Below are 26,330 nucleotides of genomic sequence, written 5' to 3'. Positions count from 1 at the left end.
GCTCTATTTACTAAAGACTTTCTTACTTTATGTGTCAAGTTGATTCACCACTTCCTAACAAACTGCAGTTCTTGCTTATTAATGGAGAATAATTACGCACCACCAAAGAAAGTGACACATGTCCGCTCTTTGCGCAAATCTTGTCCACTTGTACTCTAGAAGATAAGACGAGATGATCAGCACGTAGGCACCGGGGTGAACGGGGTGAACGGGGTGAACGGGGTGTGCTGTTTATTAGACTGGAAAGAAAGAAAGAAAGAAAGAAAAAAAAATCTCCTTGCAAGAGCTTGCCCAAAAATGCTCTCCAAACTGCAGTGCAGGTTCCTCGTATCAATTACAACCAAAGCAGCAGACAGCAAAGATTTTCCAGCTCAAAGTTTAAGTTGTGATAAAGATAAAATACCAAATTTCACACATTTCACTATTGGACGTCAATAGCAAGAAAAAAATAGCTTCTTTCAGAAAAAAAGAAACAGAAAAGGTGCTGCTCTGGTAATGATGTCTTTAATATAAAGGCAAATAATCTGACATTATTTAACAATGATGCAAACTGCAGTGTTCTTAATTCTTTGGGTGTAAGGTGCAAGGAAGTGACCATTCCTTCAGGAGATACAGTAAAAGAGGTGATGGGACACACTGGCCACTGGGTGGTGATGTGAGCTGAATGAGAAGGGAAGAAGTAAAAAAAAAAGCCCAAGTGTGTACATGGAAAAGATTGGTAAGAGTCTCTCCTAGTGATCTGATTATTTTCCTCACATACCGCCATCAACTGCACCGTGGTTTCATGATTTTCACTGAACATCAAGCACAAAGCAGGCACCATAAAGATAAATTAAATCACAGTAAAACTGAAAAGCACCTCCTATAGAGGGACTGTTCACTTCTCTACAATTCCAGAATATATTGAGCATAAGGCTATGACTCGGATAAACACATGATATACAAATGCACATACATACACATACAGTACAAAAACAACTCTTGAAGTCATGAAGTGAGTTGTGAACACACAGGAGTATACAGTACACAGACGGATGTAGACGAGGGCGAGAACATGTACTTTTTCTGGGAGAGAACTCTTTCCACATTCAATAAAAAGGCTGATTGAATTTTTGTTGGCAAGCAGCACCACGTGTGGTTTATCTCTGCAGTAAACAATGGGAGCAGAAACATTAGTGAAACCGGGAAGTAATTGGCTACATTTACATGCACGAGATACTCTGGCAAATGGTCCTTATCAGATCTGTTGTGAAGCCCGATGTCTGTAATTTAAAGCTGCTACTGACATTAGCATTAAAGCCTCTATGGGCATACTACAGCTGTGTGGTTGCAGTAGAAGCCACACAAAGCCTGATAGCTTTAATCATGATTTTATTTTGAAAATGAACAAACACCTGGGATATTTTCATAAAGAAGGGAACTGACTGCCACATCCCTGCTCTGCATCCATGCATGAGCTGTAATTGTCTGTATAAGTGCCAAGTTTTGACACGGCAGAAAGCAGAAAGGAATCTAGATCAATTCTGACAGAGCACAACAAGAGCTGAAAGATCAAATAGGTGACAAGTCTCTTTGTTTTCTTTGTCCTGAAAGCAGATCAGTTTAACCCTCTGAACCCCAAGCACTTTCTGGGAATTTCTTGCCATTTTTACTCACTGTACAGTCATTTTTTCCTGCAATATAAGCTCTAGCACCTCTATGGAAACAGCACAACCATGGCTAGAAGTAGAGAGACCTCAAAAATGCTTTTGTGCATTATAAGAAAGTCAGAAATGCCATAAATCTTCTAAAAAAGTTCAAGTTCTTCGATTATTTATTTTTACAAAAAATTAAAAAATCTGGACTCAACATGTACAATGTTTTCCGAGTGCCCATAGGTGATATTTTTTTTTAAAAGTTGGCTCTACATAGTATAGTTAAATTAACGTCTGCATTTTTAAACTGTTTTCCCTCTCCTCTATAGAAACGTAGCCTGCAGTTCTGCTGAAAAATCCCTGAATTTTTGTCACAGGACTGTTAGTTGTAGCCAAGTCACTGATGGCTTCACAGCTGCACCGAGGAGTGCTGAATTTTTTAATTTTTAGAGCATCTCTTCAGTGTAAATGATGTATTTTTGTCACATTTTTTAATGAGAGCAGAATAAAGGGATTTTAATGATACATTTTGTTATTTTTTTCCAATGGGACTACAATGGTTCCAATGGTTTTGGGGTTCGGAGGGCTAACCAGGATTTTCATTTGAATTTATGTTTCTATGTAAATTTGTGTTTTTTAGCTATAAGAGGACAATTTGCCTGATGGAGGTCTAGTACCAAAATTCCGCTTTAATAAATTTATGTTTGTAAGTTAGACGGTGTCCAGGAGTCGCTTTTTGTAGCTGTAAGAAGATCAGATTTACTTGTGACAATTGCTGCTATAAGCAAGTTTAATTAAATATAAAGGGAAAAACTAAAACAAAGAGAAAATAGAAATAAGTTGGCGATCAGTCAGATATTTGTGTACCAATATATTGGTGGTATTTGTAACAACCTGGCTTTCCATTTTCTTACTTTTTAATACAGACATAAAATAATAATTGCTAAGTATGTTTCAGCGTATTGTATCCAACATAATTTTGCTAGTAACTCTCAGTTCAGTTGACGTGTGCAGACATCAAGACCCAAACACTAACTGTGTTTTTATGTGACAGTGTTTTTTGTAATTTTGCATTTCAACCAAATTCTAATATTTATTTGCAGCAACTCAAAACCACTTAAAGTAATTTAATAATTACTTTAAGTGATTTTATGTGTGTGTATTTCAACATAGTCGCTGTTTGCAGATTGTAAGGAAGCTGGATGGTTTAGAGCTGCCATGTTGCCCCTGCTGGCCCGCTGTCTTGGACTCATTCCCAAAAAACTGACCGTACATGTTGTCATGAAGTCAAGACAACAATGTGAAGACACACCTCAGACCTCAGAGCTTCGTCCTGTGTGTTAAGTCACTTTGTTCATGTGAGTGTGATGTTCAGTCACACCTGTCCTTTGGTCTGCTGATGGATCCAGTCAGTGAACTTGATCACCTGTGTGTAGACGCCGGGGCGGTTCTGCCTGGCGCAGCCTTCGCCCCAGCTCACGATCCCGGCCAGGAACCACCGCCGGCCACGCTCCAGACACACCAACGGACCTCCTGAGTCACCCTGAGGACACACACCGTGGTGAACTTTCAGATTGTGAGACCATAAAAAGGAAGCAGTTGGCAGTTTTGTTATTTGTTGATGATTTTTTTAATGTTGTGGATTAAGAGCATAATTAAGAATACGTGGTGCATGCATCCATTACTGTTTAATCCTCATTGGGGTCGTGGATGATGGATAGGTCACCAGTCTATCACAGGGCTACACATAGAGACAAACAAGCACACTCACATTCACACCTACGGACAGTTTAGAGTTACCAATTAACCTCAGCATGTTTCTGGACTGTGGGAGGAAGCTGGAGAACCTGGAGAAAACCCACATATGTACAGGAAGAACATGCAAACTCCATGCAGAATGATCTGACCCGGGACGCAAACCCGGGATCTTGCTAAGACCGAGCCACTGTGCAGCAAGATGGTGTGGTATTATCTTAAAATAATCCCAGGGCAGCTGAAATGATTTTTCATAAAATTATGTTGCAGTGACAAGTTCCAGGTGTGCAAGAACACATTTTATCTGACACTGTTCCATCAACCATTTGGTCAAACATGAGACAAAACAACTACTGTAAACATCATCTACTTATTAAATAACCTCGATAGTGCATAATGTCTTTTTGAAAGTATATCTTTATATACAGTCTATGTCTGTAATTATAGGTTATCAGCTGTCTGAGGCCAATGTGCCGCTAAAATCACCTTCCAGATATGGAATTCACAAGATTGTTGGCATTCGGTCATTCAGAAAATCACTTTAACATCAATGCTCCTCGGGGCTTCATTCAGACACGCCCACCACAGTGGCCATGGTATGATATGTGCCATAGACGTGAGATTGGACAGTATATCTAGTGATGTATAATAATGATAATACATAATAAGGCACCAGTAAACAAAAGTCTAAATAACAGCAGCTTATCTGAATGTCCAAATATCTACTTGTTTTGTTTATTTGTGATTTATCCTAATCATATATAAATTGTGAGTCAGCTCAACTATCTGAAGTGAAGAAAAGTACACAGCTTAACTTGTCGTTAGATGCTGATCAGCCATAAGTCATAAATAAAGTTACTGCTGTTGTTGCTATTGTTGTTGATGTATTCAAATTCAGATGAAAGACTCCTACAAACAGCTGGAAGCAACAAACTAAACTTCAGCTCCTGTTATTGTTTTGTCAAAACCTGGATCACATTCCTTGTGAATGATCTCATCTGTTACAATCTGTCTTCATCACACATTTCATTTTTTATCAGATTTGAAACTGTAGAGAAAAGTGAATGAGAAAGATGTTTGTGATTTTAGGACACAGACTGTCTTTTCGTTCTCGGTGATGTTTTTGGACGAATATCGGTGTTGAAATGTTGAAAAAGCCTTTCCAAAATCGCTTCACGCAATCCGGTTGTGTTCGTCTATCTGTTAATGTTAAAAGTAGCAGAGCAAAGTGTGACACTTTGGACCTAGCAGGATTGTCATCACAGCTTTTACAGAAAAGTTCCCAGGGTGCTCTTTCAGACATGGTCAGATGCCGTCAGAATAATGAAAATGTGTGTGAAAGGTTTAAAACAACAGTCTGAGTAAAACTAAATGACAATTACTTTGTTAAATTATATTTACTTTGTGAATGTGCTTATTAGATTAATAAATGTGTGTAGTGTTCCCTGTGGAGGTTTGATTAAATGCACTTGTGATATTTTTCTTCCTGACATACAGGATAATGTTGCTAGCCAACTAATCTGAAAACTACTTAGGTTAATCAAGTTTTTTGTCAATACATTGCAATACATTCAGTGCATTATACGTCATTTTCTAATTTGGAACCACTATAATTTCATTTGTTGCCAAAATTCTACTTTGCTGCGTAGCTGGATCTTCAAAATACATAGAGAAGACTAAAGAAGTAGAGCATAACTAGCAAAAAACAACATTTTTCTGAAGGCAAACACGCTCTGTTGTGGGTTAGACAGAAATTCTTAGACGTGTGGAAAAAACAGCAAATACATCCAAAAGAAATCAGCTACGCATTTTGTGGTTATGACTAAAAGGTCACTTTTAACATTTCTCAACAACCACAGGAGTGAGTGTATCAAAGTTCCATAAAATTCACCACCACATACACTCACCTGGCAGGCATCCACACCTCCCTGCAGGTTCCCAGCACACAGCATCCTGGGAGTGACGGCGTCGTCGTACAGCTTGTTGCAGGTGTTTCTGTTTATGATCTTCACTGAGGCCTCTTGCAAGCGAGTCGCCAATTCACCTACAATCGACGCAAAAAGACAACATGTTGTGCTCAAAGTTAAGGCAGACTGTAGCCCACATCACAAACTGCAATGCTGTAAACACACAAACTGTGAATCTCCCATTCGCTTACCGTCCTCCATGAGAACCCCCCAGCCCGTGACGTAGCAGCTCGTCCCCGTGGTGAAAGTGTGTGAGGACGCGGGGACGCACACGGGCTGCACCAGGTCGTTGAAGAAAACGGGCGCGCTCATCTCGAGGAGGGCGATGTCGTAGTCCGAGGTGAACTGGTCGTACTGCGGGTGGAGGAGGATGCGGCGGATCAGTCTGGTGGCGGCTCCGTTGGTCCCCGTGGTCATCACACGCATCCCCATGTACGCCCGCCACGCACGAGCATCTGAGTATCTGCAGACACGCCGCGCACATGAATACAGGACACACACACATGAATTATTAAAGGCGAGCTTGTCGGCGTCTTTCGTACTTGATGGCATCTGAGTCCTGGAAACAGTGGGCTGCCGAGATGAGCCAGCGGTTGGAGACCAGCGTGGCTCCGCAGACGTGGCCGTAGCGATCCATCTGGAGGCTGACCTGCCAGGGCCACGACCCCGCCACGGCGTCAGACCCTCCCACTATCTTAGTCCGCTTCCTGGGCCTGGTGCCGCAGCCTGGGAGACAGAGGAGGAACATGAGAGGATTTTTCTCCCAGGGTTTAGTCCAGTACAGAAGGACGAGGGCTGGTGGTTGAAGACTCACCACAGCGCAGCTCATCGGAGCCGTCGTAGCAGTCTTTAACTCCGTCACACTCAGGGTTCACCTTACTTACACACTTTCCATTGGCACATTTGTATGAGGATGAGGAGCAGCCTTTGAGATCTAAAGGGAATAAAAGACATAATTGGAAAAAAGAATCCAAGGACGCTTAATAAAATACACATTAACCTTCTGAACACATGCTTCGAAAGACATGTTATCTTTAACAAAATGCCCAAATGATAGAATTTATCAGTCAGAAACTGTAAAAACAAAGAGAATTGTTGCTTTTTCAACTTTCCGACAGTCACTGAACTACTCATATGTGACTTGCCATTGCATCAGAAAATGTATTCAAATGTAGCCTTGAAATCAGGATGTTTCATCAGAATTATTTTGTTCTGCGTGTCAAAATGAAACCATCTGCACAAAAAATCGTGTGCTCCTCAGCACAATCATGAAACCATTAGTGATTCAGTAGTAACCCACAGTTACATGAGAAAAACTTTTTTAGTCTGAGCTGGGCTGAACTGCAGGCCGTATTTGCCAAGTATACAAACAAATGAAAAATGTAGGAAATAAATATCCATTAGATGTAAAGTCATAATTTTTGTGTCAAGTTTTTGTCCATGTTAACTTTGGGTTTGCTCAAATTTTGCATATTAAAAACAAATGTAAAAATTCTACTTTTGTTTTTTTCTTTATGATATAATTCATGGCATTATAACTTTGTCATGCAGCACAAAAAACATTTCTAAGTTCTCTCTACTTCTAGCCATGTTGTGCTGTTTCTATAGAGCTGCAGGATTTTATATTGCAGTGAAAAATGAGGCATCAGTGAGTAAATCACAGCAGCAAAACGCACCCAGAAAATTCTTGGAGTTCACAGGATTTATAGCGAATTGTCAAAACAATACTTTTCGGCTGGGTAGGGAAATTAGTAATGTTGACGTCATGAACGCTCACATGCTCTGGTGCAGTTGAGTTCGTCACTGCGGTCTTTGCAGTCAATGACACCGTCACACACTGAAGACTTCGGCAAACACACCTTGTTAGGACAAACGTGGTAACATTTACCTCCTGAAACCCAGAGCAGCAAATAAAACACATTTAAAACAAGCCCAGTGCACGCATGTGTCGCTACAGCAGCAGTAGGTCGACTCACCACAGGTTCCCTCTTCGCTGCTGTCTGGACAGATGTTCTGACTGAAACACTGGCTGCTCTGAGGTTTGCACTGACCGTTCCCACACAGCACTTCACCCGGCCTGCAGGATGCTACATGACACAAACATACACATCTGAGATTATACCAAGTCATGCTAAAAGAAAATTGCACTCCAGTGATTCAATTCTAAAATTTCAACATCAGAATAATAATATGTATGTTAATAATAGTGCTCGTATATCACAGTTCATGCAGCAAGTGCCACTCAGCGTGCTTTACACCAATAAAAGTAAGAGAATAAAAGCATGAAAATAACAAGATTATTTAAAAAAAGAAAGTAAAGTACAAAAAATCAAACACAAAGGTCACTAAAAGCAATAAATAAATGCAACATCACATGAAGTTAAATGAAACCATCTAACAGCTACATGATCTTAGAAGCCGAAATGCAAAAGTTTTAAAGTTTTGTTTGAAGTTTTCGACTGAATCAGACGTTCTAACCTCTTCTGGAAGGTGATGAGGTGAAAAAACAACTCTGTACATGCTAGTTTTACTCTGGGGAACATTTAAAGAAAAACAGAATGGGGGAAAAAAAATCCAAGGACACTAAATGAAATACTCATTAACCCTCTGAACCACAAATCCTACTTGTGGGGTTGAAAGACATGCTATCTTTTAAAAATTGGCAAATCTACACCATATCAGAACCAAAAATTGTGAAATGGTCCTCGAACGACTGATCTGTGACCCGCCACTCCATCACAAAACCAGAACCAAATATAAGCTTTAAAATCAGGATATTTCATCAAGATCACATTATTTTATATGTCTCATTTTAAAAAATTGCCTAAAATAACCTGGTTGCTCTAACAACATTCTGTAAAAATGAAAACTTCTGCACTCGTGACATTTGAAATTTGTGAGAAATTCTTTTTTTTTTTTTTTAAAACCAATGACATAAAATGGAAAAAGGATGTGTTTTTCAATTCTCTCTACTTCTAGCTATCACTGAACACCTTAGCTCTACTCTGGGGAACATTTAAAAGACCAGAGTTAGAAGATCTCTGGACTCTGGAGGAGACATACCTAAACAACACATCAGATGAATATTTAAGAGTTCGTCCATTAAAAAATTAAAAAACTAAAAGCAAAGTTTTAGAATGAATTCTAAAATGGATTAAGAGATTTTAGAGCTGGAGTAAGGAGCTGGCTATATATAGTTTTGGTGAGAAGATGTGCTGCTGCATTTTGGTTCCTATGAAGTGTGTTTAAATACAGTGTACAGCCCCTAGGCAGTCAGACTTACAGCATTTAGCCTCATCTCGCCCATCTGAGCAGTCCTTTACTCCATCACACACCTTCCTCAGAGGGATACAGCGACCATCTCCACAGCGAAACTGCCGAGGGCAAGCTGGAGATAGAAAGGAAGATTATTCTGATATTATACTACTAGTTCTTTTAAATTTAGTTTAATAAAACAAAAATGACCAGCAGATCCCAGCAAAAGTGTCATCAGCCTGGCTGTTCTACTGTAAACTGCTGTTATTTTTCTTTATTCTGTTCTTACAAATAGCCAGAGTGGAGTGAGAGCATCAGAATTTACTTACTGCCCTCTGGAGAAAAGGCTCGGTATAACAAGTAGAAGCCTTTGTGAGTGAGAGATTCATCAGAATGGAAGTGGAGGGAGAGAGGAGATGAGTAGACCCGCTTTTTACTGCTGTCTGACACCGGATTACACAGTCTAGACATAAAGGAGCGCAAAATGAAGGCTTCACATAAACACAGAAAGTCTTTAAAGACTACATATTAAAAGACGGTAAATAAGTGAACATTATCAAAACAGGGTGAAGTGGTACCCTGTTACAATACAGCTCAGTTTTAGAACTCACTTCAACCCTCCAATGTCCAGCCAGTCTTTCTCACAGCCGTCCGATGATGGGGAATCCTGAATGTCGATCGTCACGATCGTCATGGAGATCAGGTATCCTGGCAACGGCACCTGATAACGTAAACAAAGACAACAAAAGAAAGAGTTCAGATCCTGGAATGTGGACAGGCAGCATGTCAAATGGATGATTCACTCCCTTCCTATTTGTTTTTTCTTATTCAGCTGTTTCTAACACACACAGAAACACACTCAAACTGTATAGAAACACAGAAACATGGAGCTCACCCGAAGCGTCCAAGTGCAGTCTATGTTAGGAGGATAATAAGAAGGGTAGTAGGGTGAGGAAATAGAACCGTTCCAGGAGGAAATTGACCCTCCACAACCTGCAGGGGGAGATGTTGACACAGATAAATGTACAGAGCACACAAAAACACTGAAGAACCTCTACTATACACTACAAAAAAACATCAATAAATGTAATATTGTAATGTTTGAAAACTGAGAAAATAACGGCAAATATCTGTAAAACAATGATATTTTCAGCTGATTTAAATATAGTAAAAGAGTGTAATTTTACAATCACGTGTTGTAAGACAAGAAACAATTATTTGTAAAAATACAGATGTTTGACTTCTTTTACAGTCAACATAAGAAAGTTTGAAAAAATAGCCACCATTTCTCTATCAAATAACAACAAATATTTGTAAAATAATTCTATTTTTTGTAGATTTAAATGCAGTAAAAAAAAAAAAGAATAATTTCATGGTGACACGTAAAAGAACGAATTACCGTTTGTAAAAATACTGATTTTTAAAGAAGCCATTATTTACACTTTTGGCATGTTTTTTATGTTTTTTTTTCCCCACAGTCGACATGTAAATTGGCCTTTTTTTTCTGTGACTTTACGACATATTGTCTGTAATTTACCAAAACAGGGATAATCTGCAAAATAACAGTGAATAGTTCAACAAAATTCTGTTTAAAATCATGCAAAACTTTTTTACAGTGTATATAGTATACTAATCAGATAATATTAATGTAAAGAAGCTTTGCATTGGGAGACGGAGTTGCATACGGTTTTCTCTCAGACCTGCTTTTGGGATGGCCTGGAAGTAAGCTTTGAAGATTGCTCCATCTCGCTGTCTGCTGAAAGAGAAGGTGACCAGCATTACGTTGCCGGAGGACGTCAGCTTCATGACTGGAGAGGAGCCTGACAGAGGCAGCCCACACCACCTGAAACATGCATCCAGGAGATGTGATTAGAGATGAACCTACCTAAAAAAATGCATCTTTTTCTGCAGTCATACTACAAGCACACTGGAGAGACTGCACAATAATGCCACACAAACTAATTAATAAAAGTCTTTACCTGGCGATTATCTTGTTCTGTAAAGGAAGTAAGAAGTCATAGGCGGAGAGCTTGTGGGCGGTGCAGCTTCCCGGTGTGGCGCCATGAAGGGTGAGGACGACCAGTCGAACCACGTGACCTGATGGCACACGAAGACGCCACTGGTAGTATGGCTTCTTGGGACTCACGAGGCTCAGCGTGCGGTTGTTCCCATATTTGGCGTAGAGGTCAAAAGACATGGCTAGACAGAAGAAAGGATGGAAAAACTGTGTGTTGATCAGATTATAGCACACATACAAGCAAGTAGCAAAATACCAGAAAAAAACAACAAAAAGTGGAGCCAAACTGGATGAATGAAACAGTGTTTTGATGAAGGTGGTGCTGCCCAACATGTTGTCTGAGAATCGCCCATAGATGTACAGAATTCAGGTTTGATTCATTTTCATACTCATTTTGTTGCCCCATTCACTTTTTCAGGTTTTCCATTTAATTTGTCATCCATGAAATTAACTGTACTTTAGTCTTGTTAGATGTGACAGACCAGGCAACAACCAATAATGCACTCTAAAGGATGAAATTAATCTATATGGTTCCCCAAAAGCTGCCATACAGACATTTGTTATTTTAAACTGGGCTTATCCTGGTTGCTCATACTTTTGTGACGTCATGACCAAGTTGTGTTACAAGAAGTTTGTGCTACAATAAACTAGTCTGCATGCTACTGTGGTATATATATACACTGCTTGTCAAAAGTTTGGGGTCACCCAGACAATCTCATGTCTTCCATGAAAACTCACACTTTTATTCATGTGCTAACATAACTGCACAAGGGTTTTCTAATCAGCAATGAGCCTTTCAACACCATTAGCTAACACAATGTAGCATTAGAACACAGGAGTGTTGGTTGCTGGAAATGTTCCTCTGTATCCCTATGGAGATATTCCATTAAAAATCAGCCGTTTCCAGCTAGAATAGTCATTTACCACATTAACAATGTCTAGACTGGATTTCTGATTAATTGAATGCTATTTTCACTGAAAAAAATTGCCTTTCCTTAAAAAATAAGGACATCCCACACTTTTGAACGGTAGGGTACACTGACATATTTTTTCAAAAATCTAATTTAGGACTAGAAACATTGGTCTTTAAAGTCTTACAGTGCAAAGTTACAACAACTCTTCTCACCTTGGAAGCCAAGCTGCCATTTCCCACTCTGGATATTATTTGGATTTTTAATTTTGTCTGATTTCTCGTCTGCTTCAAAGTCATCAGGGTCCAAACCTACAAACACACAGAGCAGAAGTCAAAACATTCTTCAAATTGAGTACACATTGATAAATGTAAAGAGCATTATTAAGGGTAATCTGGTAATTAGACCTTTCTAAGTGGCTTCTATTTCAAATATTAAGGTGTGTTAAGCATTTGTAGTACAGGAACTGTGCTATTGCCAACAACAGCGAGGGCTTCTACCCAGTAGGTGGAGCGTGTCGTCATCTTGCTCCATTAAGTAGCGCTGCTCGTTGCGACTGTCCCGCTGCACCTTGTTGCTGCCGGGGAGTCGTCGCTGCAGCCTCTCTGGGCTGGACCTCTGGATTTCCATGGCAACATTGTCTGGGGCAGAGAATTTACTCCAGTAGAAGACATTGAGCCCTTCTGTTCCTTCACTGTCACACAAAGGGTTTACAATTGACATATGTGCTCTCAGGTATGATAAAAATGGTTTATCAGTTTATCATCAATATTAGCAGGTTTTGTTTTGGTGCAACATACCTGAAGGCAGTAATTCCTGAGCGCAGGTAGTAAGAGCTCCACGGGGAGGACTCATAGAGCTCTGAGAACTGTTCATTAAAAAGCACACAGAGGTAAAAATCACACGCTGTAAATGTGACATCACAGAGGTGCAAGTGAGGTCACTTTCCCCATTTAGGCGACACATAAACACACCTGGCTGAACGTGCAGCCCGAGTTCAACAAAAGCATTGTTCTTGTGTGTGTGTATCAGATGCTGCATGTGTGTATGTTGACTTTGAGCAGCACAGAGCTCCATTGTGTGTCTACCTGCCGGCTGTGTAGAGGTAGGACCCCGGGCGGTATGGGCTCCTGGCCTTCACTTCACCTGTTCTTTAATGAACAGATGGCTACAAAGATACTATGACCACTTAACAAGGCCGCTAACTCACCCTCACGGCTTATTAAAGGGTTATTAAACTGTGCTGTTGCAGAGTCCAGGGAATTCCTACCTATCAATTTACCATTTCCACATGAAGCACTACAGCCACACACCTGACATTTGGCTCCAAAAAACCAAATTCCCCTGCTTATATCTCTGTCTAGCTCCCTGTCCTTCTGTCATCCCGGCTTGCCCTACTGCCCTGTCTCTCCCTCTTAACCCCGGCATCAAACAGAGCTTCTCCTGCTCTCTGTAGCGTACAGCGCACAGAGTGGCTGATTGTGCGAAAGCTACACAGACAATGTTTTTATTGAAGGCCTGCTCTTCCTCTCACTCTTGCTGCCTGGGCCTTACTAGGCTCACAAATGCCGGGCTTGTCCTCAGCCCTGAAAGGGCCCTGTCCCTGGGGGTCTCGGGAACTCACACACACACTGTGCCCAGCTCCTGTTTCAGCTTTACATTTAACACCACCAGAGAGAGACAGAGAGAGGGGCAGAAGAGAGGGAAGTGGTGTGCAGAATAAAAAAAAAACTGGGTGAGGGGAGGATGAAGCAGATAAGGAGAAGCCCTACAAATAAGAATGCGAGGACAGTAGAGGAGAAAGAGGGCAGCTGTGTTTTGAAAGCGCAGCATAAAAACACTAGTAGCCTGCTGTAAATGAAGCATATCAAAGTTAGAGCAGCGAGATCAGCTTCAGCCCGGAGCAGGAAGGTCAAGCAGCACTCTTAAGTGTCATTCAGAGGGGAGGCAGTGACAGACAAGTTCACCGTTACACTTACATAATGGTTCAAAGCCTGAGCCTGCAGGCGGAACTGAGGGGAGGTGGAGTCAGTCAGCTCTGAGGAGAAGCTCAGGTTTGGGAACTCCACGCTGCCTCCGAGGAAGAACACTGAGCAAGGTGGAGCTGTGGAAGGGGAGCCAGAGATCTGAGACAGGTGCACTGTGTGACTCCAAATAAATACATATTAAAAGACAGGACAGGTCCGAGAAAAACACCACAGCAGCTCCGTACTCACATGTTAAGTAGTGGAGAGTCAGTGCAATGGCAGCAGTGAAGGGAAAGAAAGGCAGGAGACCCAACATCCATCTCCTCCAGGAGCCACAGGCTGGAGCTCGCACCCCTTCCACTCTCTTCTCTGCCTGGTCCTCGGGCTTCGTGGGGGGGCTCGGTGACTGGGTGGGCTCCTTTAACTCTCCCTCTCCCTTCCACAGACAAGGACATGACTCAAATATCATACCGGCTTTTTATGCCTCTTCTCAAGTTGCTTCTAATTGTTATTTTTATGTGAGCACACAGCAGAGGAGCAGTAAAGAAAACGCAGCTCAGATGCCAAAATCAATGAGACTTAAGACTTTATGGCTGAGCAGACACTGATTTACTGAGAGCAACGGTGAGCATCTTTCAACTGAAAGGATCTCCTAAAACATTTAAGGGGTTGGCAGGATTCCCCAGGGAAGCAGACAAAGCTGGCTGGAGGGGTCTGCTTTCCCACGGCCTGGCTCTGCGGTGTCAGCACTCAATCAAGTGGCGCAGCCTGACATGGACATTCATGAGAAAGAGACCCACTTACCCCTAGAGACGGATTCTACAATTAAGATGAACAATGGTAGACTCGGTTTTAAATATTAGGAATCCTTCTCTAATTGCCAAAACGCCCCCAAAGTTACAAAAAAAACACAATAGTTTCACGGTAGAGTTAGGATACATTGAAAAAGTAGCACAAAGTTCGTTCATTTTACGCGCAGAGAAAGGCGCACGGAGTTGGCTTACCTGTGGAGCGGAGCAGCCTGAGTGTCCATGCCCGGAGACGCAGTACACCTCGCAAGTTTTGCTTTTGGGGTGAGTCCACATAGCACTGTCCCGTTTAGCTCCGGAGAGGCGATATGCAACAATACCTCAGGCATAGAAGCGATGGAGAGAGAGGAAACCCCCGCTGTCGCTTCCTTTGAAAAAAGCGCAGAAATCCGACCTGAGTGGCTCGGATGCGGCGGGCATTCACCGCCTCCCGTTTACCTGAACTGGGCGGCAGGTGTCACACGGAGCCCCAGAATGCAGTGCGGGGACAATGAGACCACTATGAAAGGGTACAATCCGCACAACCATCCGTGCGACAGATATTGTGGGCAAACTTGCTCGCTGTGTATGCGGGAGTTCAGCTCGGAGGGACAAAAGGGTGTTTGAGGGGAAACGTGTGCGTAAGGTATTAGAGTTGGAGCTCAGCTGCTCTGTCCTTGGATGCTCCGCAGGAGAGCAAGACACCACCTGCAATTACAAACCTGCCATCAAACCCGTGAGAATGTAACAGAACCTGGAGGAGGAGCAGGAATGCAGCAATGAGGATTTAAATCACACATAAATATCACCTTTTAGTAAAAAAAAAAAAAAAAAAGAGAAAGAGAGATGTAGATAACAGTCTCTACATGGGAAAAAATGAGCACAAAGTACACAGTCTCCGGTGATTATTTTATTTGTTTTGAGCAGCAGACTATGTAACAATCTGCTGGCAATGGATGAATGTCATCATGTCAGCTGATATGGCTGTAGATCCAAGAGGTGAACTTGTTGACCCGGGTGTAGACTCCAGGTAGGTTTTCTCTGCCACAACCGACCCCCCAACTGACAATCCCAATCAGGAACCAGCGACCCCCGCCAGGAGCCTGACAGGACAGAGGACCCCCCGAATCCCCCTGAGATTACAGAACAGCGCATGAGCGGTTATTCAAAAGCATCCACGCCACTTTGATTCTCTCACTCAATAAAATGCAGATGATGGCGGCTTACATTACAAGCGTCTCGCTCTCCTGAGGGGACCCCAGCACACAGCATGCGAGGAGAGACGAGGCTGTGGATCTTCTTGCAGTCATTCTGGCTCAGTATGGAGACCTCTGCTTCCTGCAGCACTGAGGGCAACACCTTGTCTGCAAAAGGGCAAAATGTGGAAACAGACCATGCAAATGACAAAAAACATTTCCACATTGTTTTGGGGGGCTTTAGACAGACAGACATAGTGGCTAACAAGGAGTATAGAAGTTCACAAAGATGTTACAGATGAAGCATCACATGACAGAAGCATGACAAGTGAAGATGACAAGAATAAACATTTAAAAATGAAGTAAATGAACTCTGTCTCATCAATAATGCAACTCCAAATGTCTGCACCAATAGATTTAGGAGAGAACAGAGGTACTTTGGGCTGCAGCATAACAAGCAGACAACTTGAAATGTTGGCGTTTTAAATATTCTTAATTGCCTTGGATGTTCTGGACAGTTCAGGAGATTCATACAACAGGTGGAGAAATTAAATGCTCATTAGTCAGGAAATGGCTTGTGTTTCTGCTCTCACTCAGTAAATGGGTTTGATCTGGGACAAATGCAATTTAGCAGTGAGGTTTTAATGAGCAAAACACAGGAGTGCATTTAATGTTTATACTGTATAAGACTGGCAAAAACACATCATAAACCATTTCAGCAGGCACTGTCACACCTAATAATGACAGGAAGCAATAACTGATGCATCTTATGCCACAATGCTCAGATAAAGCAATGGTGTTGTTCAGAGACAGACATCACAGATTAATAATACTGATGGTGAATTAAATTGGTGTGGGAAACCGTTTATAGGGCTTGCATGTTTCAATAAAAAAAATCTGGCACCAGTGTATTGATAATGTATGACAAAAACAAGCAGTAAGATGTATTGCTGCACTGTTATCTTGTCCTACCCTTAGTGTTGTTAAATGTAGGAAGCAGGTGAACCAAGCCTGATTCTAAAGGAAAGCAGATAATAATTGTTGAGGAATGAAATTACAGTAACGACTATAATGAATCTCTGTTTTTGGTATACCTCAGCTTTTCTGGCACTGTGGTTTATTATGAAGGACATTATGAGGTATAAATGTCATTGTTTTTTCTTACTGTCCTCGGATCGGTATCCCCACCCGGTGACCCAGCAGCGGTGGCTCTCGGTGACAGTGTGGGAGGAGGACGGCAGGCACACAGGCTGGACCAGCGGGCTGAGGGAGGGAGGCCAGGATTTCTTCAGCTGCAGCAGGGCGATGTCATAGTCAAACGCGTTATAGGCGTTGTAATACTCGTGCACAACAATTCGCTGGATCTCCGCCACGTATTTGGCACTGCCCTGCGTCAGCATGCCGAGGTGGGCGCTCCAGTACCGTGGGTCAGAGAACCTGCAGAGTCAGAGAGCAGGGGTGAAAGGCTGAGATTGAGAACATTTTATTGAAATACACTGGATCTAATACAACTTGATAACAGATGAGTTGATACGCAACTACAGAACCATTCATGAAATCAACAGGATGAAACAGTATCCTTGCAGCTGATAATCTAATACTTGTAAAAGTACAATAGAATACTTGTTCTATAACAAAGTGTCAGTTGATAGACACCATTGTTGTATTCATTTTGATCATGTTTTGATTTAATGAGGAAAAATAGGAATGATCAATAATATGAAAAAGTCATTATTAATCAGTTATTTTCATTTTGTCACTATTTCAATGAAAATATCAGGTCCAAATCTGTTGTACAGTATTTATAATATGCTTTTTCTTTTTAGGATTGGAAGACGATTTTTTTTTCAAACTGAGAACAAAATTCATTGTATTTTCCAAGTATCACACCTCAAAACATAATTTCATAGTCATTACAATGCACAGTGGTTCCACTCTCAAATGTACTCACGATAAACCTTTATCTCTTTCTTACTGTTTCTTTCTTTTGACTGAAACATTTATTAAGAACAATGAATATTTAACAAATCATTCTCTCTAAGAAGAAACTTGTGACAACGTGATGCGAGCAGATGCTGATTTGTTCCAAGATGCCACAATCTAAAGGGGCCGGCAACCACTACATTGTTATTAACCTTAAGAACTGAACCCGAGGCTTTCACATCATTACCCTGGTAGTGGAGTCCAGCATCTAGAAAGAAGCGTATCAGCAGTGAGGCTGACGAACCTTTCTTTGCTGAAGCAGTGTGCAGCTGAGATGAGCCAATCAGACGAGAGGACAGAAGCACCACAGTACAGACTCCCAGCGAAGTGAAGGCTGACCTGCCAAGGCCACTTCCCTTCCCCTGAGTTAACTCCACCCACGATGCGTTCGGTGACTTTAGATGAACCCACCCTCTTCAGCGGGGAGGGACGACCACAGGCTGAGGAGGAGGCAGTGATGGATTTTATTGTTAAATTGGTTATATTATACTTATTTCAGTTTAAGCAGCAAACAGTATATGTGTGTGTGTTAGAGCATGTACAAAGAGAGTGCCTATAAAAAGATTTCAAATGGGGAAGTTTTTATTGTATTTCAGTACTGAATTATGGCCAATTTAATTAGGCTTTTATTGACAAGAATTTACTAAATAAAGATTCTTTCATGTCAAAGTGAAAACAGAATAAGAAAAACTTCACAGAACCTTTACTGGAGAAATTCACGTTACAGCAGCAAGATATATATGAAACACAGTAGGAAATAAGAAAAACAAATACAAAAGTAAAATGAGGATAAAAATAAAGATATAATAAGCCTTTCATGTGTACAGATATGGTATAATGGGTAATGTATCCAATTGTAGGATGCAAAAATGTCTATTAAAGGAAAAAATGTCAATGAAATAAAACTATAAAATGTAAAATATGTGATTCATACCTTCAATTTAGTATTAACAGCTTACAGTAATTACAGCTTTGAGCCCATCTGGATTGGTCTCAATCAGCCTTGCACATATAGAAATTGCAAATTTACCCCCATTCTTCTTTGTAAAATTGCTCAAGCTCTGTCAGGTTACACAGGGATAATGGCTGAACAGTGCTTTTAAAGTCCAGCCAGAAATTCCTAATTGAACTGGGCTCTGACTCTGCCACTCCAGAACATTCACCTCGTAGTCTTTAAGTATTTTTTGCGTAGCTTTGGCTGTATGCTTCAGGTCATTGTCTTGCTGGAAAACAAATCTTCTGCCAAGTCGTAGTTCTCTTGCAGACTGAATCAGGTTGTTCTGAAGGATTTCCTGTAGTTTTCTGCCATCGCTTTACCGTCAACCTTAACAAGCTTTCCAAGGCCTGCTGCTGAGAAGCTTCCCGACATCATGATGTTGCCACCACCATGCTTCAGAATGGGGATGTGTGTTTGATGTACGCTGAAGGTAATGTCTAGTCTGATCACCAAAAAACTCAATCTTGATCTCATTAGGCCAAAGAACCTTCTTCAAGCGGACTTTAAAATCCCCCACATGCCTGCTGGCAAACTGTAGTCAAGATTTAATGTAAGCTTTTTGTTCAACAGTGGCTTTCCTTCTTTGTCACCCTCCCATAAAGCTGTGACTGGTGAAGGAATTGAGCAACAGTTGTTGTATGAATAGCCATCAATCTCAGCCACTAAAGCTTGTTACTGCTTTAGAGAAGTCATTGCTGTCTTAGTGGCCTTCCTCACTAGTCTCTTTCTTGCTCAGCTACTCAGTTTTTGTACTTTTTATAGACTCTGTATGTGTTGACAGCTGCAATATATTTAGTATCATCATGCTGTAGTCAAATTTTAAGACATTAACAGGGAGGAGCGTCCCTCAGTGAGAGATACACAATATAATTGTACTGTTTGTGCAGTTTATAGATCTATTCAGAGCTTATATGTGCACTCTGTGGCTCTTTCAGTGTGTAAAGCATACAATATGTGTGTTTGCTACACACCTACACTAAGCACTTATGCTGACATGCTGAGTCATCACCACAGCCAGCAGCTCTGCTGCCACCTTATTAAAAGTTAGAGCTCTGATGTGAGTGTGTGTGCATGTGCGTATACACGGGTGCATGTATGCCCAGTATCAGGGAGTGATCAAAGGCCGGCCTGTTCCCATCACCTTGAGACCTCATCTGTGATAAAATAACAGCAGAGAGTTGAGGTCACCTCAGTGCTGCGTGTCAGCAGGTTTGGAGCTCACTGCCCAGTGGGTTATAAAATAACAACTTTCTCATGAAACCATAAAGGAAGTGGGAGAGAACTGGCAGAGTAGTGGCAGTATCATCACTATGCACCAACTACATCATTAACAATAGAAAGCGCAGATGGTACAGAAGCAAATCTTTGCGATTCTAGCCTAGATTGAGTCATAGACTTGGTCTATATTTAAGAAGACCTGTCCCTGACAATAATTATGATAGTAGTAAGGCAGAAAGTTGAGGAAAAGATAAAAAGGTTGAGTAAACAGCATTTCAGCAACATCTTATAGCTATAGTTCAGAAAATGCAGTTGCAAATAAAATCATTCAACCCTCCTAGCCTGAAACACATTCTAGTGTGAATAAAAGTTAAAGCAAACATATCAACTACTTCATCGGTAAACAGTTGATTAATGCATATTTGAATGATTTTGAGAACATATTGTTGTGCTGGTAAACGGCACTAAAGGTAACTAGAATTTACTCCATAAAAGTACATAATTACAGTATTTTATTATTCATTTATAATTATTAAAAAATAAATACATTTCATCTCTTAGAGTTCACATATAGTTCAAAACATTGCATCATACTCCATGTTGGCCTTTCAGTCACTTAAAAAAATGACAATTTGCGGGATATATGTGGATATAAGTTAAAAAAAATCTGTAGTTGTGTTATTGATTGTTTTTCTTTTACTGTGACTGTGTGCACATGGAGCTGGTAGTGTCGTTTACTTACCACAGTCTACCTCATCACTGTGGTCCTGACAGTCAGGAACATCATCACACTTTGCATTCTTTTTCAGGATGCAGGAGCCACTTCTGCACTGATAACGGATTGCAGAGCAGGTCGTTTCTAACAAAACAAACTGCAGTTATTGGTGGTTAAAAGACAAAACAACAGACATAATTTACTTTAAAAACCTGCAAAAAAAAGCATACCCTGAGTGCAGTTCACTTCATCTCTTCCATCGTGGCAGTCTGTCTCTCCATTGCAAACGAACAAAGGATGCAGAGGACGGTTGCCACCACAGTTCTTTGTGGGCCTTGCTGTAAAGACACACAACCTTTTCCAATGCAAGAATGATCCCACAGGCAAATATGATTAAACACACATCAAATGACAGACCTTCACAATAACAAAGTTCCAATCTGATGCAAGTTTCCTAGTTAATACACACTTCAAATAGGTTGAAGTCAGTTTATATGCTTGACAACCGAGTAGTTCTGAAATATATTAAGACAAAAATAGCATTTCTGCCTCCAAGTTGCTACTTATTATGTACGTGTTTATGAAGCTTGCTGTAAAGCTCTAATAGGGCATCATCTGAAATGTTGTGTTGGGATGGTAGGGTGTAGTGTTGCTCAAAAAGCTCAAAAAGAAGATAAAAACCTGTATTCTCTACCACAGCTATGGCCTGCTCATCCAGCTTGATGAATTTGTAGATAATCAGGCTTCAGGTTTGTGCTCTACAGAGCTGATACTGATTCGTTAAAAAAATGCCTTGTTGCTATTGTGACTGAATCAGGACATCCCCAGTGTTCAGTATCTCATAATGCCATTTGAAACAGATGAAATCAAACCCAACTAATCCAAATGCCACTTTCCTTACTCGTTGAAACACCCATATTATGTAACCTGTAATACAACTTACAACAGAGGACCTCATCGCTCTCATCCTGGCAATCATCCAGGCCGTCACAGCGTCGACTTTTCTCCACGCACAATCCTGAGTTGCACAAGAAGTGGCTCTCTGGACAGGCTGGTGAACACAAAAGAGAGTACACGTGTCAGGTTAGGTTAGGAGCAGGATGCAGAGTAGAACTAAATCACTGTTAGCTTTAAATAAACAATAAGTGCATCAAACATTGTTTTATTTCGAGAGTAGTGACTGACTGAAAGGCACCACACTGAACAGGAGGTGACAACAAATGATGCAAAAGCTGCAGAAACAAAAATAGTTCTACTATATGAAGTTGCAAAATGTTTTCTCTGTGTAAAGCATATTGTAATTTTAGAATCATAACAAAGTCATTAACTCACATCCACATTAAAGTACAATGAAGCACGTATGATCAGTCATTTCCTACGCTGCATCCTGCCTGTTGCAATGAATCTCACTCTAGCCATGCACTGCTTACGTTGGCTGACATTGTAGCTGCTGTAAGACGCCTGAAAGGGCTGAACAGAGTTACGTGAGCTGCAGCGAAACTCCACGTCTGGGCTGTGGTCAGCGATCCGAAACACCGTGCGGTGTCCAACGTAGCTGCCACAGAAACTGTGGAAGGAGGCCAACAATCAGGAAAACCATTACAGGATGTTCATGTCAGGCAAACACGTTCATGGATAATCTCTTCAGGATATTCTGCAAAAAGATGATTAATTTGGCTGTAGATACTTGGAAATATGGACAGAATTATAAGAGAAATAAGTCATTTTGTTTATAGTTCAAACATGAATGTAGCCGCATACATCATTTCATTGACTTTCCACCAGCCGCTGTCACAGCCCTTCAGGTCCTTCGGTTTCAGTACATAGTTCTGGAAATGCAGTGCAACTCCTAAAGCTGATTTAGGAGTCTATTGGAAAATAATAAAACACACAGTCAATAAAAATCAATATGAATTTATGTTTGCGTGTTAGTGTGTGTTTGTCTACCTTAAACTTCCAGGTACAGGAGCATTGCGGGGGCAGCATGCTGGGGTAGAAGGGACTGTAGATTTGACCGGTGATTTCAGGCTCTAAACGGGTCTCAATTTGAGACATACAAACTGAAAGACACCGAGAGAGACTTAAGCATACTTTTATTCATGTGCTAACATAATTGCACAAGGGTTTTCTAATCACCAATGAGCCTTTCAACACCATTAGCTAACACAACGTAGCATTAGAACACAGGAGTGATGGTTGCTGGAAATGTTCCTCTGTACCTCTATGTAGATATTCCATTAAAAATGAGCCATTTCCAGCTAAAACAGTCATTTACCACATTAACAATGTCTAGACTGTATTGAGGTACTTTTCTTGTTTACAGCATTTTTTTCATTGCTGTATTGAAACTTTAACTTAAAAACTCAAAGGATCTAAATACTTGTACCACCACTGGACTTAAAGATTACAGTTTTACCCTCACCTAATGCTGTGTGTTACACAGTCTCACAATGGCATATAATCTGAGTGTATGGACACCCTGAAGAGGTTGCATGAAAAATAGATGACATCCAAAATATCTAGGCACAAAATGTTCTTTACTCTGACATCTGTCCTCCTTCATCATTTCCAGTGAAGAAAGAAAGTTTTTTAGAAGGCTTTAGGCATCTAAATTATGAGAGTGAAATTATCATATTGATCCCGCTACTCATAACTCATTGTAATGAGTCACTGGCTTATAAAATAACCAAGTAAATGTGTCATACTTTCCTCAGCGATAGCCTCAAAGTGTCCTCTGAAGCTTTTGTTGCCATTAGTCATTCTGAAGGACAGTAGCATGACATTGGAGGTAGTGACAATGGAGAAGGAGCTGGACGTCGGCTCACACAGCCTGCAGCACAGAGATACTTCAATGCACGTGACATTTATGCTTAATGTACATTCAAAACACTACATATTATTGTAGGCCAGTTTTCATCACATTAACAATGGAAGTGAATTAAACTGAGACTCTGGTGCTGACTCACCTGTGCAGAATGCGCCCTCTCATGGGCAGCAGAGCATCATACACAACGAGGGCATCATTCACACAGTCGCTGGGCTCAATGTGAAACGAGGTGATGGTCAGGCGGATTAGAAAGCCAGGGACACCGGTGAGCTTCATCTGACAACTCACACCACCCCATGATGAGAAGACGTTCAACGGGACCCTGGCCCCGGGAAGGTTGGCATACAGCTTATCTACACACTGGGAGCCTGGAAGGAGAGGAGAAAAATGCATAAAAAAACTAAATATCACACACAGTTTAACTTTAAATCACTTAAACATTTTCCCTTACCTGTCACACTTGATGTATAATCTGAACGCTGAACACCTGCCAGAGGACAGAGTAGTCCATTAGTGCAAAAGCACACAATGACAAACACAAGTTCAGAGACATACAGAAAAACAAACGCACTGTTGATGAGGATGGAGTCTATATCAACTGGAAGGCCCAGCAGGTAACCGACAGAGGATCTGTTCCTCAGGCTGGTGTGGACTGAGTCTCTGAAAATGGCTCCTATACACTCGTCACACATCGCAGGTCTCTTCAGTCGAGGGACTACGAATACCATCCAGAAATGCACCAACACACCACCTTTATTGTTGTTACTTGGGAGGGAAAACAGTTTACATTATGAGTTAATAGGTCAGGATTCTTGAAACATGAATTACAAGCAAGAAACTAAATCATGGGCTTCTTTATGGCTGATAGTGATGATGACTAACAGGCCCACTGTACCTGAGGTCTGAAATGACAGTTTGCTTGTAGAGTTTGGACAGTGAGGACATCTTGTACACATTGCTCACCTACAAGACACCAGCAATTAACAGCACAGTCCCTCAGATCAGCACTAACCATCATGTAAACAACAGAGTTACACTAACACATACCACATGCTGTATTTTGTTTGCCATGGATGCAAACTCATGGGACTCTGCCTGGCGGTACTCTGGGATAAACTCCACCTGGGCAACACGGAACATCCCGGCAAAGTACACTCCAGTGTTGCTTTCCCTGCGAACTATGGAAATAAAGTCAAACTTTTACTTAGAGGGTGACTTTTCAGAGTGATATTAGTCACATGGTACTAGTCCAGATGAGGTAAATAACTGTGTTTTACTTAATAAGCAGAAAATAAAATCAGCACCATAAAAAGCATTATGATGCCTAACAGCTGGTAAAAAAAAACACCATAGAGATATTCATTATTGTGAAATTTAGATGTAAGAATCCTTTCACTCACATATAAAGACCCATAGCAGCGACCATATGATCACCACCACCACGAACACCACAGCGGTGGTGATGACAGCTATGTGTGGGATGTTCAGCAGGTAGGCCAACAGTCGCTTGAGTCCTTTGGGCTTCCGTCTAGTTTTCCTGAACTTCCTGCGCAGCTTCTGCAGCATGTGATCCACTGTGGACACCTCCACGGACACATCTGCAATCTACAGCCAGGAAAGAGGTCGTACTCATTTAATGGCAAAGCGCAAATGAAAAAGCAGTTAATTGTACTTGCCCTTTTCAGTAGTCACTTCAATATGTCCTGATTCTAATTGAGATGTGGTTAATGGTGCTGAAATGATGTAAAAGGAACAAACAAGTGTCTCTTCATGATCTGAATACCGCACCAAGTCTATTAGAGCCCTAAGGATTCAGGCTGAGAACAAAAGGGCACATCAAAAGATCAAAACCCTGCTGCTGCTGCAATCTTCTTATCACTGTACCACATCCAGGTCAGCTAGTTTACATTACAGTGCTTATCAATCTACACTATGCATGAGTGAGCAAGTTTTTGCATAACATGATCCACAGACAAAACTGACACAATTAGCTGTTGATTATCCACCAATGCGATAAACTGTGTCTACTAAAAATGATGCAGGTTCACTTGTTACCTCAGCTTGTGAAGGGAAATATCTGAGAGCAACTCCATCAGATGTACGACTCATTGAGTTACCCAATGCACATAATTTATTCATTCAGTGTCATCCCATACGGTGCAACTGGCAGTTAATCCATCACTAGTTAGCAGGGTATAGATTCCCATAGGAAAAAACTGTTCAATTCATGTTATACATATTTTATCAAGAAACAAACCAACAGATGTGACTTTAAGTTTTGATGTTTAAACAACATAAATATGGTTATATTCACTCAAATCCTTAGAGCTCAATATGCGGAAACAGCCATATTACTGGTCAAAAGTCAACATAAAGAGTTCCAGTTTGCACAAATCTACACACTTAGCTAGTTATATTCAAGTTAAGGAAATATCTTACTTACACTGGCAGCATCCTGTTGAGGTGCATCATCATTGCTGCTTGTCTTCTCGTTCTCCTCGTGCTGTGAGCCCATGTCACAGGCATCCCTTCAACCCACTATCATCTACTTCCTGACTTTTGCTTTTTCAGATCCATTCTCCTCTTCTTTAGAAAAACTTTCGTGTGTAAACAGCAGCAGATTCAACTGGTGTAGAGCTGCACGGCACTCTGTTTGGATCCACAGTCGGCAGGTGTCTGAAACCAGATCCTTCAGCACAGATGAGCAGTGGAGAAACAGGGAACTCACTGATGCCAGCGTACCTCCTCCAGTCCTGTGGCTAAGGTTTCATTCATTATCTTCCATTGCTACCCTCTATAAAATTCAAATGAACTAATATTCACCAGTCACAAACAAAGAATAAGAGGCTAGCTGACAAGAAAACAGTTACTTTAAAGTGACAACGTTCTCATGATGTAAACTTGTACAAGAGTTTTATTTACAATGTTAACAGGGTGGGTGTATGTGTCAGTTAATTTATCCTCTGGCTGTTTTGTGCTCAGAGCTGCCAGACTCACAGCAAAAAAGGGTCCAGCCTTTGTGAAATAAACTAAAACCATGTTTGTCAATGTAGAATGTACATTGTTGTCATAATTAAAATTAAAAAAACATTTTTCAGTT

The 26,330-nt window shown here is 41.1% G+C and overlaps 2 protein-coding genes across 2 annotated transcripts; both read right to left on the bottom strand.

The window, feature by feature from the left end:
• Window positions 1–488: 488 nt before the first annotated feature.
• LOC111572453 (suppressor of tumorigenicity 14 protein homolog) lies at window positions 489–15,044 on the bottom strand. Its single transcript, XM_023276121.3, has 19 exons — window positions 14,511–15,044; window positions 13,756–13,942; window positions 13,519–13,643; window positions 12,340–12,407; window positions 12,040–12,233; window positions 11,755–11,850; window positions 10,591–10,810; window positions 10,312–10,454; window positions 9,507–9,604; window positions 9,223–9,332; window positions 8,941–9,074; window positions 8,640–8,744; window positions 7,333–7,443; window positions 7,134–7,247; window positions 6,171–6,290; window positions 5,899–6,082; window positions 5,548–5,819; window positions 5,297–5,433; window positions 489–3,177 (listed from the first exon to the last, which is right to left on the bottom strand). Exons 1-19 carry the CDS (start codon window positions 14,589–14,591, stop codon window positions 3,010–3,012), a joined length of 2,667 nt encoding a protein of 888 aa, XP_023131889.3. The 5' UTR covers window positions 14,592–15,044; the 3' UTR covers window positions 489–3,009.
• Window positions 15,045–15,189: 145 nt separating this feature from the next.
• tmprss7 (transmembrane serine protease 7) lies at window positions 15,190–25,989 on the bottom strand. The gene is made up of 18 exons (XM_023276122.3): window positions 25,674–25,989; window positions 24,631–24,835; window positions 24,278–24,408; window positions 24,126–24,193; window positions 23,802–23,995; window positions 23,682–23,717; window positions 23,370–23,598; window positions 23,109–23,233; window positions 22,351–22,463; window positions 22,165–22,271; window positions 21,834–21,970; window positions 21,347–21,454; window positions 20,634–20,741; window positions 20,431–20,547; window positions 17,718–17,913; window positions 16,656–16,927; window positions 15,522–15,658; window positions 15,190–15,427 (listed from the first exon to the last, which is right to left on the bottom strand). Exons 1-18 carry the CDS (start codon window positions 25,743–25,745, stop codon window positions 15,266–15,268), a joined length of 2,517 nt encoding a protein of 838 aa, XP_023131890.2. The 5' UTR covers window positions 25,746–25,989; the 3' UTR covers window positions 15,190–15,265.
• Window positions 25,990–26,330: the final 341 nt, after the last annotated feature.

The sequence above is a fragment of the Amphiprion ocellaris genome, chromosome 22, assembly GCF_022539595.1.
Source record: "Amphiprion ocellaris isolate individual 3 ecotype Okinawa chromosome 22, ASM2253959v1, whole genome shotgun sequence".
Classification (NCBI taxonomy): domain Eukaryota; kingdom Metazoa; phylum Chordata; class Actinopteri; family Pomacentridae; genus Amphiprion; species Amphiprion ocellaris.
This window is presented reverse-complemented; position numbering and strand designations above follow the sequence as displayed.